At 48.5% G+C, this 14,528-nt stretch overlaps 1 protein-coding gene across 1 annotated transcript in view; it reads left to right on the top strand.

Moving 5' to 3' along the window:
- The window catches only part of SLC1A1 (solute carrier family 1 member 1), an 82,997-nt gene extending 71,778 nt beyond the window's left edge, over window positions 1-11,219 (top strand). The window contains exons 10-12 of the mRNA XM_042964685.1: window positions 360-554; window positions 6,828-6,962; window positions 9,029-11,219. Of these exons, the coding sequence (XP_042820619.1) occupies window positions 360-554; window positions 6,828-6,962; window positions 9,029-9,275 (577 nt within the window). The 3' untranslated portion in view covers window positions 9,276-11,219. The remainder of the gene's footprint in view (window positions 1-359; window positions 555-6,827; window positions 6,963-9,028) is intronic.
- The last annotated feature ends 3,309 nt before the right edge of the window (window positions 11,220-14,528 follow it).

Genomic DNA, 14,528 nt, shown 5'->3' with positions numbered 1-14,528 from the left:
GGACCTCCCAGAGTGCCAGCATGCTTTGGGCTCTTGGTTTAGTTTCGGGAATAGAAGCGTCTCTTCAGGCAGGGATTGAGCACCAGCATTCCTAGACCATACGTTCCTTTCTCTCTTTTTTTAATTTTTTTTAATGTTTATTTTTGAGAGAGAGAGAGTGTGAGCAGGGCAGGAGCAGAGAGAGAGGCAGACACAGAATTCAAAGCAGGCTCCAGGCTCTGAGCTGTCAGCACAGAGCCCGACACGGGACTCAAACTCACAAACCGTGAGACCGTGAGATCGTGACCTGAGCCGAAGTCGGACGCTCAACCGACTGAGCCACCCAGACACCCCGACCCCTTTCTCTTTTTATCACACAGTTCGGCCACACTGCCTGTCACTTTCCGCTGTGCCGAAGAAAAGAACCAGGTGGACAAGAGGATCACTAGGTTTGTGCTGCCCGTCGGGGCTACCATCAACATGGATGGGACTGCGCTCTACGAAGCAGTGGCGGCTGTGTTTATCGCACAGTTGAATGACCTGGACTTGGGCATCGGGCAGATCATCACTATCAGGTAGGGCGCGAGGCCACACTTACTTTCATGTCTGTTACTGGAATTGTGGCAGGTGAAAGTCATCTGAAGGGAGCTCACGAATGGTCCACTGGTGGATTGATTTTCTTGGTCTAAAGTCCCTTCCCAAGATTAAACACATTACCAGAAGTGGAATCGTGGTGTGGAAGGTTTCTGCTTCAGGGTCTGAATACCCAAAGGTATCACTGTTCTCAGTTCAGTGCACCCACTAGGTGCTAGGCACACAGTAGGTGCCAAGGATTCAAGATTGAATAAGGGCCAGGCCCTGCTTTCAGGGGGTCCCCAGTAGGTAAGGGAGATAGATATCTAAATAAATGCTGAGTGGTGTGATAAGGGCTCTAGTGGAGGTCTGAGGGGACACAGAAGGCACCAAAGAAGGAAGGGAAGGTGAGGAGAGGCTTCCTGGAAGAGGAAAAAGCTTAGCTAAGTCTTAGAAGAGGAGTAAGAATTTAGTAGGAGAAGGAACCTAAGAGCACTTGGGATAAAAGGACTAGCATGGGCAGGGGTTTGTGATGTAACCATGGCCTAGTTACAGAGTTCAGACTATTGGATGTGGCTACATAAAGAGAACAATGTGGAGAACACAGAGAAACGAGTGGACAGGGATCATCTCATGAAAGGCTTTGTGAGAGGCGCTCGTGGAGGGGCTCAGTCTTTCATAATATGGGCAGATTTGCATTTTTAAAAGCTAACTTTGTGATACGGCGGGTAGACTGGGTGGATGGACAGGAGTTAGCTGGAGGACTAGCTAGGAGTCCAAGTAAGGAATTAAAAGGCCTCCATCCAGGCACTGGCCCTGAGGATGGAGAAGGGCTTCCAAATTCAAGGGGCATCAGTGGATTCAGGGTGAGGGACGGGGGAAGGTTAGGATGACCTCCAGGGTTGGTGGATGCTTCTGGACTGATGAATGGCGCTCACCAGAACAGGCACTAGTGGAAGAGAAGTGTCGGTGGGAAGACAAAGAGCTTACGCTATTTGTCACGTTGAATTTGAAATGCCTTTAAGACATCCAGGTAGAACTCTGCAGTGAGAAATGTGGTCTTGACTTCAGATAAGGAAGTCGGACTCATCAGCTGGAGGGTGGTCACCAAGCACATGGGTCACGAGTGAGTCAGTCATCCGTGTTCGAGTCTCAGCTTCACCATGATTAGCTGTGACCTTGGCCAAGTTTCTTGAATTCTCTAAGCTTCTATTTCCTCACCTATAAAATGAGGATAATAAGAGTACCTACATTTTATGCAAGTGGTGGTAATTAAGTCAGTGCATACAAAATGCTTAGAATGGTGTATATGTAGTGAGCCCTCAGGAGATGTTGAGACGGTTAGGAGGGCATTACATAGGGAAGGTTTGTGCAGAAAAGAGAAGGACTAAGGACTGAGCCCTAGAAAATCCTCATATTAGAGGCAGGCAGAGAGGGGAGAACCAAGAGGGAGACCAAGAAGGAACAGAAAGGGAGGAGAAGAGGGGCACCTGGGTGGCTCAGTTGGTTAGACTTCTGACTTCTGCTCAGGTCATGTCTCGCAGTTCATGAGTTCAAGCCCCGCATCGGGCTCTGTGCTGACAGCTCAGAGCCTGGAGCCTGCTTTGGATTCTGTGTCTCCCTCTATCTCTGCCCCTCCCCTGCTCACACTCTGTCTCTCCCTCCCCTTCTCCCTCCCTCGGAGATAAATGAACATTTAAAAAAAAAAAAGAAAAAATTTTAAAAAAGAATAAAAGTAGGAGAGCCACAAATCTTGCCCTGAAACCTAGAGAGGACAGATTTCCAAGCAGAGAATTCTACTCAGGTGAAGACTGATATTGTCTGCTCAAGTAGATACTGCAAATGCCACTCGTGAATTTTTCCATAGTTGGTTCTCTGAAACAGCACCGTTCAAGATGGTAGCCGCTAGCCACACACACACAGGTTGGACGGAACGGACACAGAAGGTTCCATCAGTACAGAAATAAGTTCCGCCATTATGGAAAATTTTGCTGGACTGCGCTGCTTGGAAGGGATGGATTGGGTTGAAAGTTAATCTGGAGACTTTTATGAAGTGTACAGTGGGAGTTTCCAACTAAACCGGGTCCCTACGCGAGGTGGACTCTGACCTTGCCGAGTTAACTCACTGCTGCAACCCCAGCACTTGGCACAGGCATAAACTCCGGGCATAAAATAAGTTCCGAGAATGTTCTTATACGGTATTTTTTTTCTAATTTTTTTTAATGTTTATTTTTGAGAGAGACAGAGTGTGAGCAGGGGAAGGGCAGAGACAGAGAGAGACACAGAATCCAAAGCAGGCTCCAGGCTCTGAACTGTCAGCACAGAGCCTGATGCGGGGCCCAAACCCACGAACCGCGAGATCATGACCTGAGCCGAAGTGGACGCTTAACCGACTGAGCCACCCAGGCGCCCCAATACAGTATATTTTTAAATTTTCCCCAGCCCTAAATCATAAAGTATTTATTGCCATTTGCTCGACGTTAACTGAAGACCGGTACAAAGTGGACCATTTGGCACATCAGCTGGGAGGCAATACCGATGCTGCCTGGCCTGTAAAAAGTGTCCGAGGCTTAAGAAGCTTGAGCCCAAAGAGCTAGAGTGAAGTCCTGTGGTTGGAACAGCAATGAGTGTGTTAAAATTGAAACCTTGAGTCACGTCTGAGAAAGCTCCACAGCCACCTGTGGTCCAGTGGTTGTGACTCTGGCCATTCCCAGCAGACTTTCCAACTCCCTCGTCCTGGCCTGTGGCACCCAGTCTGCACTGGACTGGTTTCCAAGCAGTGGTCGCAAGAGGCGCCCGTTCTTTTGGGCATTTGCCACTTTGTGATGAAGTCCACACACCCCCTCAGTCTTAACATTTCCTAGATATTTCTAACCTTGTTTTTTTTTTTTTTAAACTGACTGCTAGAGAAGTAAACTTAGGGTCTAGAGGCTAAATAATTCACATCAAAACCTCTTGCCCTGCTCTAGTGTTATGTGTGGGTTTTTTTGAGATTTCATTTGTAAATAATCTCCATATCCAACATGGGGCTTGAACTCACGACCCCCCAGATCAAGAGTCACATGCTCCACTGACTGAGCCAGCCATGCGTCCCTTGTATTCTTCAGGCAGAATTGCCAATAAGTAACCACCGGCCCATAGCCAACAACCACAACTGTGAAGCCCAGAGTAATCATTGACCTAAAATTTAAAATCCTCTCTGGCTCTGCCTGGGACAGAATGAAATAAGAAACATGATTTTTCCCTTGACAAGTTACAGTTGTGGCTCATGTGGCTGACGGTTAAAGAGATCCCATAGTTCATCTCTTTTCTGTGGTGCTTTTGGGCTGGACATCGAGGAAACATACGCACCATCCACCCAAGACAAACCCTTTTGTGGTTTTATCATAATAGTCACTAATCAAAGGTTATACCTGATTGAAGATGGGGCAAATATTCTTGTAACAGAAGAGAATTACTGGATTTGGGGCCTTCAAAGAGCTTAGAGGGGAAAAGGAGCCGTAGGGGCAATAATAGTGATTGTTTTGTGTTAGCAGTAGTAGGAATACTGATGGCAGCTAAATAGCAGAAATGGCATTGGGTTTTTTTTATCTTAGAGTGTGTGTGAGCGGGGGGGGGGGGGGGGGGGGGGTCGTGCAGAGAGAGAGGGCTCCAGGCAGGCTCCACACTCAGCTCGATCCCAGTCCCACAAACCTGGGTTCATGACCTGAGCGGAAATCAAAAGAGTCTGACACACAACCGAGCCACCCAGGGGCCCCAGAGATGCCATCGGTTTTTAAGCATCTGCTGCATCCTGGTGCTCATACTGGATGCCCTTCCTATATTACCTCATTTAATCTTCTTGGAGCCCTGCAAGGGAGACAGTCTCCCCATCCTCCGGGGAAGAACTGAGATCCGGAGGGAACTTGCCTAAGGACACACTGTGAGTGAAAACAGCCGAGGCAGGTCTTGTTGTTTTTTAATGTTTGTTTATTTTTGAGGGGTGTGGGAGAGGGGCAGAGAGAGAGGGAGAATCCGAAGCAGGCTCTGGGCTGTCAGCACAGAGCCCAGCGCAGAGCTCAAACCCATGAACCGGGAGATCATGACCTGAGCTGAAGTCAGACGCTCAACCGACTGAGCCACCAGGCCCCCCAGAGCCAGGTCTTCTTGACGCTAAAACGCGTGCTGGCTTCAGTTCACACCCCAGACCCCACCTGTCTGGAAACCTAAGTGCCGGTCCAAAAACTAGATCAATGCTAGGAAGTACTTTCTGCTGATGGTTATTGTGTGTTCTTCTGTGAAAACCCCTTTAAAGTCAAAGTACAATATATTCAAGCCGAATGAATACGTTTTTATATTTTTTACCCCATCTGAAGATTTATAATTCCCAGTCTCAGACCAAAGCCAAGTCAAATGGCCAAAGTTTAGGAAGCAAGGTCAAGGCTCAAGGGCAGAGTTTTCTTTGACCAGGCGGGTTTTGAGCCCACCGATATATTCAGTTTAAATATTTTCAACCAGCATTGACATAAACTTGGGTTTTCCAAAGAGTACTTAAGTCAGAAAAGATCTAAAGGATTATGTAAGGCCTGAAACTTTTAGAGGAATTGGGACAGCCCCAGAAATCTCTAATTTACTGTAAATTGGTGGCCACAGCCCCTGGAGGAAAACACACTTGTCAAAGAATGCTGGCCTGTGTTTGACCTTACCCTCGAACTGAGCTGTCAGCACAGAGCCTGACGCGGGGCTCGAACTCACGAACCGCAAGATCATGACCTGAGCTGAAGTCGGACACTCAACCGACTGAGCCACCCAGGTGACCCGAACTGGTTTTTTTTTTTATGTTTTTTTTTTGTTTTTTTTTTTTGTTTTTTGAGAGAGAGAGCGTGAACAGGGGAGGGGCAGAGAGAGGGAGATCCAGAATCCAAAGCAGGCTCCAGGCTCTGAGCGGTCAGCATGGAGCCTGACGCGGGGCTCGAACTCATGAACTGCGAGATCATGACCTGAGCTGAAGTCGGACGCTCAACCGACTGAGCCACCCAGGCACCCCAGGGATTCTTCTAGTTTAAATGGACTGTTTCTACATCTTCCCACTTTCAACCCAGTGGCTTCCTTGGACTAAGATGAGAACATGTGTCCAGAAAGTACAGTCGGTGTCCCGTCAAGCTCATTCAAATTCAGGGACTTTTCAGGACATGGTTTCCTCCAAAATGACCAGACTTAAATAAGGATGATACTGTTGACAAAAAACGGCACATTCCAAAGAGAGGAATCCCTAGCACCACATTTTACCTGCCCAAGTGGGATCTTTTTAGAATTTGTTTGTTTTTTTTTTAATTTTAGAGAGCGAGCACATGAGCAGGGAAGAGGGGCAGAGTGGGGGAGAGGGAGAGAATCTTAAGCAGGCTCCATGCTCCGCATAGAGCCTGACACAGGGCTTGATCCCATGACCCTGGGATCATGACCTGAACTGAAACCAAGTCAGACACTCAACCAACTGAGCCATCCAGGCTCCCCATAAGAGGGGTCTTTTTAAATATGTCACAAGGAAGTTCACTTGGCTGCCTCCCTTGTTCCAGACCCTTCTTCCTTTTGCAGCAAGTGCATCCACTGGCCAAAGGAGCAGTCAGGAATAAACGCTTGTATCTTGCACAGGAAGCATGGTTGGTTCTCAGTTCAGTGCCCTATCAGGCAGCTCCCAGAAGCCAAGAGTCTCGTGATGTCAAGAAAGTGCATAAAACGTGCTTGACCACAGCCTCATTCCTTTGTCTTCCCTGGAAATACCCTTGCCATCCACCCGGACCACCCTCCCTTTGACCATCCTCCAAGGCAACGTAAATTCCTGGCACATATGAGATGCCAGTTGATGACTGGCTGGGTGAACAGATGGACGAAGGGAGAAAGAAGGCAGGCAGCGAGGTAATTGGCGCTTATGGAAGGGGATGGACGCACGGATAGGTAGCTGATGCCTTCCACAAACACCCCAGGTGGTAAAACTCTCGCCTTCCTCTTGAATAGCCCTCTTGCTCATTTTCTGAGTGCGCTCAGGCAGCTCATCTCCTTTTCCTTCCGTTAGAGAGATTTGCCATGTCTCCCCGCGGAAGGAAATGGACTTCTCGAAGGTCCCCCACCGCTCCCTAACGAGGCAGAGCTGATGCTCAGCAGAGAACAGATCCTGACCGGCCAATGTGGGGGGAACACGGCCGTAACAGCCACCGGGACTAAAGGTTCCAGGCCAGGGGCCCTGAAGGGAGACACAGGTGTCTAACTCCTTTTCGGCTCGTGTGTTTTGGCTGCAGTGTCACGGCCACGGCCGCCAGCATCGGAGCCGCGGGGGTGCCGCAGGCCGGCCTGGTGACCATGGTGATCGTGCTGAGTGCCGTGGGCCTGCCCGCCGAGGACGTCACCCTCATCATTGCTGTCGACTGGCTCCTGTGAGTTGGAATAAACGCGCTGCCTCTGCCGGCTGGGGAGGCGGGCTTCCCCGCCCTGCAGAACCTGCAGTCTGTCATCATTCTGTCCTCAGATTGCCACTGCCTCATGAGCCATCCGTTGCTGCTTCAATTTCCCTCTGTCCAGGCCATCTGAAAAAACGTGCTTAAAAATTAACTCCTCATAACTTGTGGCAGTGATTTTAAAAGGCCAGTGATCTCCATTAGCTTGTTTTACCTGGAGGATGGGTGTCGGGGGTGGGAGGAGATCCACATAGAATGATAAGGTGAAGACAGAGTCACAAGCATTCCAAACCCCATAGGCCACCCTCGCCTATCCCGGCCCGGGGTCAGCGTCATAGGTGTAGAAGCACCTGGTTTGAAGTCAACCCGTCTTCCCGAGATCGTCAACATCATCAGGGGCCATGGTAGGAGCTGTGGGGGAAAGACCAGCTTGAGTTTGAATTGCTGTTCAGTGTCTCAACAGCTTTTTGACCTCGAGGTGTCCCTTAGCTTCTCAGAGGCCCAGTTGTGTTATCCGTGAGATGGGACAGATTCTGTGCATTTCATTAGGTTGTGCAGGGTCTGAGTGGGCTCATGTGACCAGCGTGTCTAGAACAGTGTCTGGTGGGCAGCATTTGCCCAATAAATGGCAGGTTTTCTTATTAGAATGATTTGGAACATTTGCATTGTAACTCTCTCGCACACGTGCATGCATGGACACACGCACAGAGGGCTGACGAACACAGCAGAAATTCTGGGCAAGGTTGTGCCTTGTGTGACCTCCCCACGGTTCAGGTTGGAACGAGCCTGGTCCCCAGCTTTATCTTGGTACCCGCTTTGTGCATTGGTCTCGCTCTGTCCCCTGGCCCTCAGGGGCGAGTGTAGCTGAATATTGAGCCTTTACTCGGAACCAGCCCAGGGTTACCGGGGAGTCCGGCACTGTGTGGTTTGCAAACAGCAGCTGAGATGGTGAAGGCAGTCACGCCCCGGAAGGCCCAGGCTCCTGCCCCGGGGAAGGTGTGCCATGGAGGCCCCCCTCAGCAGCTGGCTGTGTCCCCCAGCCCCAGCGGAGGTGGCCCCTTTCTTGCCAAGATACGCCACCCCTGAGGCAAGTACTTCTCGTTTTCCTTCTAGTGACCATGGTGGGTTTGTAGTTCTCTCCTTTGCCCGATTCTTCTGGAACTAGTGACCTTCACTTCCAAGACACCCAGAGAAGCCAAAGGTCCAGTCTGATCCATGGGATAAAAAGACTCTAGTTGGTTCATACCAGGGTCTGGTTCATTCCATGGCCTTGTTCTGAATCGCAGGAGGGCACCCAGATGCGGAGGTCTGTCCCGCAGGTGTAGTTCTCACAGAAGTATTCACATGCACAGTTCCCACCAGCAGTGCTCCGGTGTTCTGTCACCAGGGCGCCTTCCTGCCACAGGGTCCTCTCCAAGCTCAGGGTTACGGCCAGCTGGGGGTGTCATAAGGAGAAAGCCGCTCCTCGGCTGACCTCTATTTTCTGACCCTATGTCCCTGCCAGCTTGCTTCTAGAGGGACCCGGTGGCGCAGAAAAACGACTACACCAGGGACACACAAACGCACTGGAACACTTGGAGGCACACACACACACACACACACCCCCTTTGGCAGAAACACCACCCACGGGGTCCTCTCACCTCAGCTGAGACAGATCCGGGAAATGCCCCAAGACGGAGGTTAGGACTGAGAGGCTGACTCAATTCTGAGCCTCCCTCGGCTCCCCCAAAATATTTGTAAAGACTCTCTTCACGCTTCTTGGGGAGGAGAGGAGGGAATTTGGGGAAACTGGTGCTGGGCTTACGAGGGTCCGTTGTGACTTATTGGGAGCACACGCCCAGGGAACCTGGTTACTCCTTCTGTACTTTCATGAGCCGCCTTCTGCCCTAGACCTGTGAGGAGAGAAGCCTCCCATCCAGCCACGAGGATGGCACTCTCTGCATCTGCTGAATTCGTACCTGAACGCTCCAGATCCTTTTCTGTCTCCGGTGGCAAATGAAATGAAATCTGGGCCTCCTGTCTGACTCGCCCTCTCTCTTCCCCAGGGATCGGTTCAGGACCATGGTGAACGTCCTCGGTGATGCGTTCGGGACGGGCATTGTGGAGAAGCTCTCCAAGAAGGAACTGGAGCAAATGGATGTTTCATCTGAAGTCAACATCGTGAACCCCTTTGCCTTGGAATCCACAATACTGGATAACGAAAACTCAGACACCAAGAAGTCCTACGTCAACGGAGGCTTTGCGGTAGACAAGTCCGACAGCATCTCATTCACCCAGACCTCACAGTTCTAGAACCCCTGGCTTCACAGGACCGGGAACGATGAAGGACAGCTCCCTGAGAGTCCTCTCTTAGCAAATTCAAGAAGAAACACACTGATGGCCAGTTGTACATTTGATTTGATATATAGACCTCCAGATTATTTTCTATATTTGGATTCACCGCTTTTGCTCTCCAGGTGGGGTACCATGAAAGAAAACAGATTAAAAGGAAAGCTGTATTGTCTGCAATGTAAAAATTCTATGAGAAAGTTTGGAAGTAGGTAGAGTAGTAACTATTGGATTAGGTAATGGGTGTGGAAGAAAACTTGCTTTCTCATACGCAGTCCAGTGTTTGGGTTTTTTTTTAAAAAGACTCCTTAATTACAAATTTTTACTCAAGCTTTCTATTGGCATGGATTTCCTTTGACTTCTCACATTTTTATAGATTATAATGCATATAAATACTACCACCGCTACCCCCCCCATTTAATGTGCCAAATTGTCCATTTTTAACTCATCTCCAGCCAATGTCAAAGAAACCATTTTGAAGGAAAACAGACCAGCACAGTTCTGCAATAACAGCTTCAAGACGGGTGAGGGGTGTTGCAGGAAGGGAGAAGGGTTCTTTTTTCAATGTACTGTATTGGAACACTGGTAACTAGTAACCCAGTGTTCAGTATAGAGCTAGATATATATATATATAGATATGTATATATTTATTATTTTCATATAAGTTGCCAGACAGAGATCAGAATTGAACTGTCAATGGGAAATAAAGAGCTCTCCTTGTACTTGAATAATAACTACGATTTCAATCCAGATCTGCTTTGGGGCTTATCCCAACTCCTCTCTCAGGAGCACGAGAATGAAAAATTGTATTGTCCGTTCCACGTCTGTGTACCAGCCTCATAGCAGACATGTATTATGGTGATACGGTAAGGTGGCCGTTCATCTACAACTTCTAGACTCTACTGCTGGGAAGGAATCCATATCGGCTCTATATAAGGTAGAATGAAGATGTGTCACTCACATAAGGCTGGATGTGTTTTTATCCAACTGGAAGGCTTCATTCTTCCAAGGTCAGTTACACCCACTCAAAAAAAGACGGTTCTTTGCCATTTCATACCCATCAGGGCCCAAACAACAGTGGCAAACTACCAGCTAAATTGTACTTTAATTTGGTTTTGGTGGAACAAGTCACCCTGGTCGGAAAAGCACTGTCCTTACCCTGGATTCTTGCAGAGTAAGCCCATGAGTTGATCCCCACAACACGAGATGTTGGTATCCGTGGTTCAGGGAAATTCTTCCATTGTATCAAACTTGTCTCCTCCTGAAGGGACGATTGTCCTAACGTAATCTAGTCACCTCGGCCCTGCTTAATTAAAATCCATGTCCTGTCATTCTTCTAATTTATGAAGATAGCTTATTAAAAAGTCTGTGCTTCAGCACTCATCTTGTAAATAACGCTGAACAGAAAAACTTGTATTTACAATGAGATCCAGAATAATCCTGTTTCTGCAGTATTGAGTAGCCAGTTTAAGCCTGCGCTTTTCTATCGAAGAAACCAGAAACTGTCCCAAAGGTACAGGAAAAGTAAATAAATGCTCAGTGTTGACCACCTGTCCCTGAAATCTACAAGAGAATGATACTGGATTGTCATGTAAACACCGCAAATATGGACCAGCGACTGATTCCATGTGCGTTTTAAATTGCAAATACTGGGGGTGTTCACTGGAGGTAAATCTTAACTATCAACGCAACTGTATTCATAATTTATCTCAGGCCCGAGAGGTCCTACCCCCTTGGCCGTTTGTCTCCGACTGGAGGCACTCAAGTTGGCAGAGCTGTTCGTGAACTGTAGGTCATCCTAATTTTGGAGTGAGTTTGTAACCAGCCTCTTAACACACTGTGCTGTTAACTCATAAAAAGAAACCAATGTTCCATTTCAGTCTCAATAAATACTTCCGTCATTCTTTCTTCCCCCGCCTTGTTCTTCCTTTATCTTTTATCTCACTCAGGTGGGGCATGGGAAGGTGGAGACAGATTGTAAACGGATTATTGTTTTCAAAACTGTTTATGCTCGAGAATGAAAAAGCCGGGCTTGAGGAAAAGTAATCTGATTCTTCATGTGAATCAGTGGAGATGATAAGGCTGAAATGCAGTGCCATAAGTTACAAATAGTTCGTCCATATTTTATGGCTGAGATGGAGAAGGTGTGATTTGGCCAGAAATTACTATACTGGGAGGTGGTCTTATCTCAATATGATGGCGACCTGGTTTCACTGAAGGACCATTCCTGCCCTCAGAAATGGGACTATAGACTACAAATGTTGTATTCGGGGAGGTCCTGCCCGGAACCTGAGTCACGACAGGGTTCTGCTGGTGCCCTTGCTAGCAGTCTGTGATAGCAAACAAATGGACAACCAACCCCCTAGGCCCTACTGAGGGAGGGCAGTGTCTCACAGAAATGTTTGTCATTGCAAACATTAGTCTGTGGCCAGACTAATTCAGAGTAGTTTCCTTCCTGAGGCAACATTAGATAAAAACACCCAACACATCACTTAGAGATTTGCTTGGAAGATTAAGGGTACTTGAGCAGGACCCCCCCATGACTTGGTTCTTGCCCAAAGTCTACTCCTATACAGAGGGATGGTGTTATCAGCTCTAATAAACGACTGTTTCTCAACAAACCATTGGACGAGGCCCTCTATTAAAAACACACCCCATTCTTAGAATAGCTTGAGAAAACTGTGTTTGGCTTATAATCAGGCAGTGGGCCGGCAATGGTGTTGGCTTTGCAGATGTTAAGAATCTTCCCTTCTGGAACGGAAAGAGGAAATGGTCATGCAGAGCCTTGACATGATGCCAAGCAGACACAATTTGCCAAGCAACTATTCTGTATTTTCTAACTGCCCAGCAAGCGATCACAGAGCCCAGTGAGACTGCCTTAAGCATTAGATGAGAAAATAGACGTAATGCACATAGCACATGAAATGTTTCATAAAAGCTAGTGCCTCCTGCCCAAAAGTCCTATACACCCTCGTCCCCCACTTACATGGGTCACCCACAGACATCCAACTGACATGACCGAAAATTATAGTTTTCACCACTTGGCCTTACCTGGGTTATTAGAACAAACAGTAAATCCAACCTAGTGAAACTTAATAAGCAACCCCCATTCTATAAAGGGAAAGCTCTTTCTGAAAATGGGACATTTTCACTTAAACAGTATAAGACCTAGAATATTGCCTTTCCTAAAAGATCATGTGGCAGGAGGGGGGTGGCTCAGTCAAGCATCCAACTCTTGATTTCTGCTCAGATCACGCTCTCACTGTTGGTAGGTTCGAGACCCCTGTCTGGCTCTGCACTGACAGCATGGAACCTGCTTGGGATTCTCTCTCTCCCTCCCTCCCTCTCTGCGTCTCTCCCCTCAAAATAAGTAAACTTAATTTTTGTTTATGTTTATTTATTTTTGAGAGACAGAGCATGAATGGGGGGGGGGGGGTAGAGAGAAAGGGAGACACAGAATCCGAAACAGACTCCAGGCTCTGAGCTGTCAGCACAGAGCCTGACGTGGGGCTTGAACTCACGAACTGCGAGATCATGACCTGAGCTGAAGTCGGGCGCTTAACCGACTGAGCCACCCAGGAGCCCCAAAATAAGTAAACTTAAAAAAAAAAATCACATGGGGCTTAAGTAAAAACAATGGTTGATGGGGCGCCTGGGTGGCGCAGTCGGTTAAGCGTCCGACTTCAGCCAGGTCACGATCTCGCGGTCCGTGAGTTCGAGCCCCGCGTCAGGCTCTGGGCCGATGGCTTGGAGCCTGGAGCCTGTTTCCGATTCTGTGTCTCCCTCTCTCTCTGCCCCTCCCCCGTTCATGCTCTGTCTCTCTCTGTCCCAAAAATAAATAAAAAACGTTGAAAAAAAAAATTAAAAAAAAAAAAAAAAAAAAAAAACAATGGTTGGCAATCTTTTTTCTGTGAGACACGCAGAGGGCTTTGAAGTGCTCGGGCTTCGTGTGTGAGGCTAAGAAGCACATTCACAGAGCACACCCCTTCACGTGTTCTGAAATCAAAGTACAACGTGAAGTTCACTTTTGCCATCTTGGTCCATAAATCTCATGTAACTGTCCCCACCTGCCGGAAGTAGCCTTTGTTCCGGGGCCCACACGGGGCTTAACATCCCCTCCTGTGCTGGCAGGTACGCCTCCCTCCCTGCAATCTTAGATCTTTTAAGTGAAAGCCATAGAATATAAACCAGAAGGAGGCCTTGTGAAATTAGCTTTGGGAACAACATGTGGATCTGTATACATTGAATTAGGTGCTGCATTTCAGCGTATGAAGTTACTGACCATGGGTGGGAGATGCCTGGGGACATTGCTCTACGTGAGGCCACAACTCTTAAGCGCTAAGATCTAACCACACCCCTGATGCACCATTTCTTCTCTCACTGGGAAAATCCAGGGCCGCGCGTGATTTGGAGGACGTCTCTGGGATTACTGAGACACTCCAGGTTTCGTCTACAAATCTCCACTTTGCCAATTGTATCACGAGGTTCCGCACAGGTATCAGTAAACCCCCAAAGCCCAGATGAAATCAGTATGCCTTTTGTTATTCGCGTCGGAGGAAAGGGGAAGGAAAAGCGTCGACCTCCTCTAGACACGGTTCCCTGATCTCTAGGGGGCCTCACTAGCCTGGAGCTCCAAGCCCTGGCCTCGGGGAGTGCAATCAGGTGTTAGTACCTAGGGAGAAAAGTGCCCTTTATCAAAAGATGGAGGCAAGGAAGTCGTGAAAGTAATATACAGAATCAACCAAACTCCTGAGCGGTAGTGTCTGGATCCCAGCCCCCGCCCCACGACACACGCCCCCCCACCCCCACCCCCACCCCATTTTCCCTCAAGAAGCTGACTTTTCCTGACACGTTAGTGGCTCTGGTAGCTGCCGTTCCTCCGAGACTCAGGACAGCTATCAGCCAGGTTATGAGGACGTCGCATCCTCCTCCCTCATTTCAGGGCATTTAGAGAATGCCAAGTTGCCTCCTCTGGGAATTTCACAGTCAGAGGTCTGGCCGCCAGGGGAAGAAATGAGGGTCTGAGGTCCTGCCTCATCTCCTCCGGGCCCTGCAGAGAAAGGCCTGTTTTCCAGGGTGAGGATAAGACCCACTGAAACGAATGGAGTGCTTGGTCCCAGCGGGGGCGCAGGAGAAAAGGCACCATTGCTTCATTGCAAACATGCTTTGTTTCATTTTAGGGGCACCGCCTTCTTCACAAAGTGCTGAAGGCACGTG

Source organism: Panthera tigris, chromosome D4 (assembly GCF_018350195.1).
Source record: "Panthera tigris isolate Pti1 chromosome D4, P.tigris_Pti1_mat1.1, whole genome shotgun sequence".
Taxonomy (NCBI): Eukaryota; Metazoa; Chordata; class Mammalia; order Carnivora; family Felidae; genus Panthera; species Panthera tigris.
This window is presented reverse-complemented; position numbering and strand designations above follow the sequence as displayed.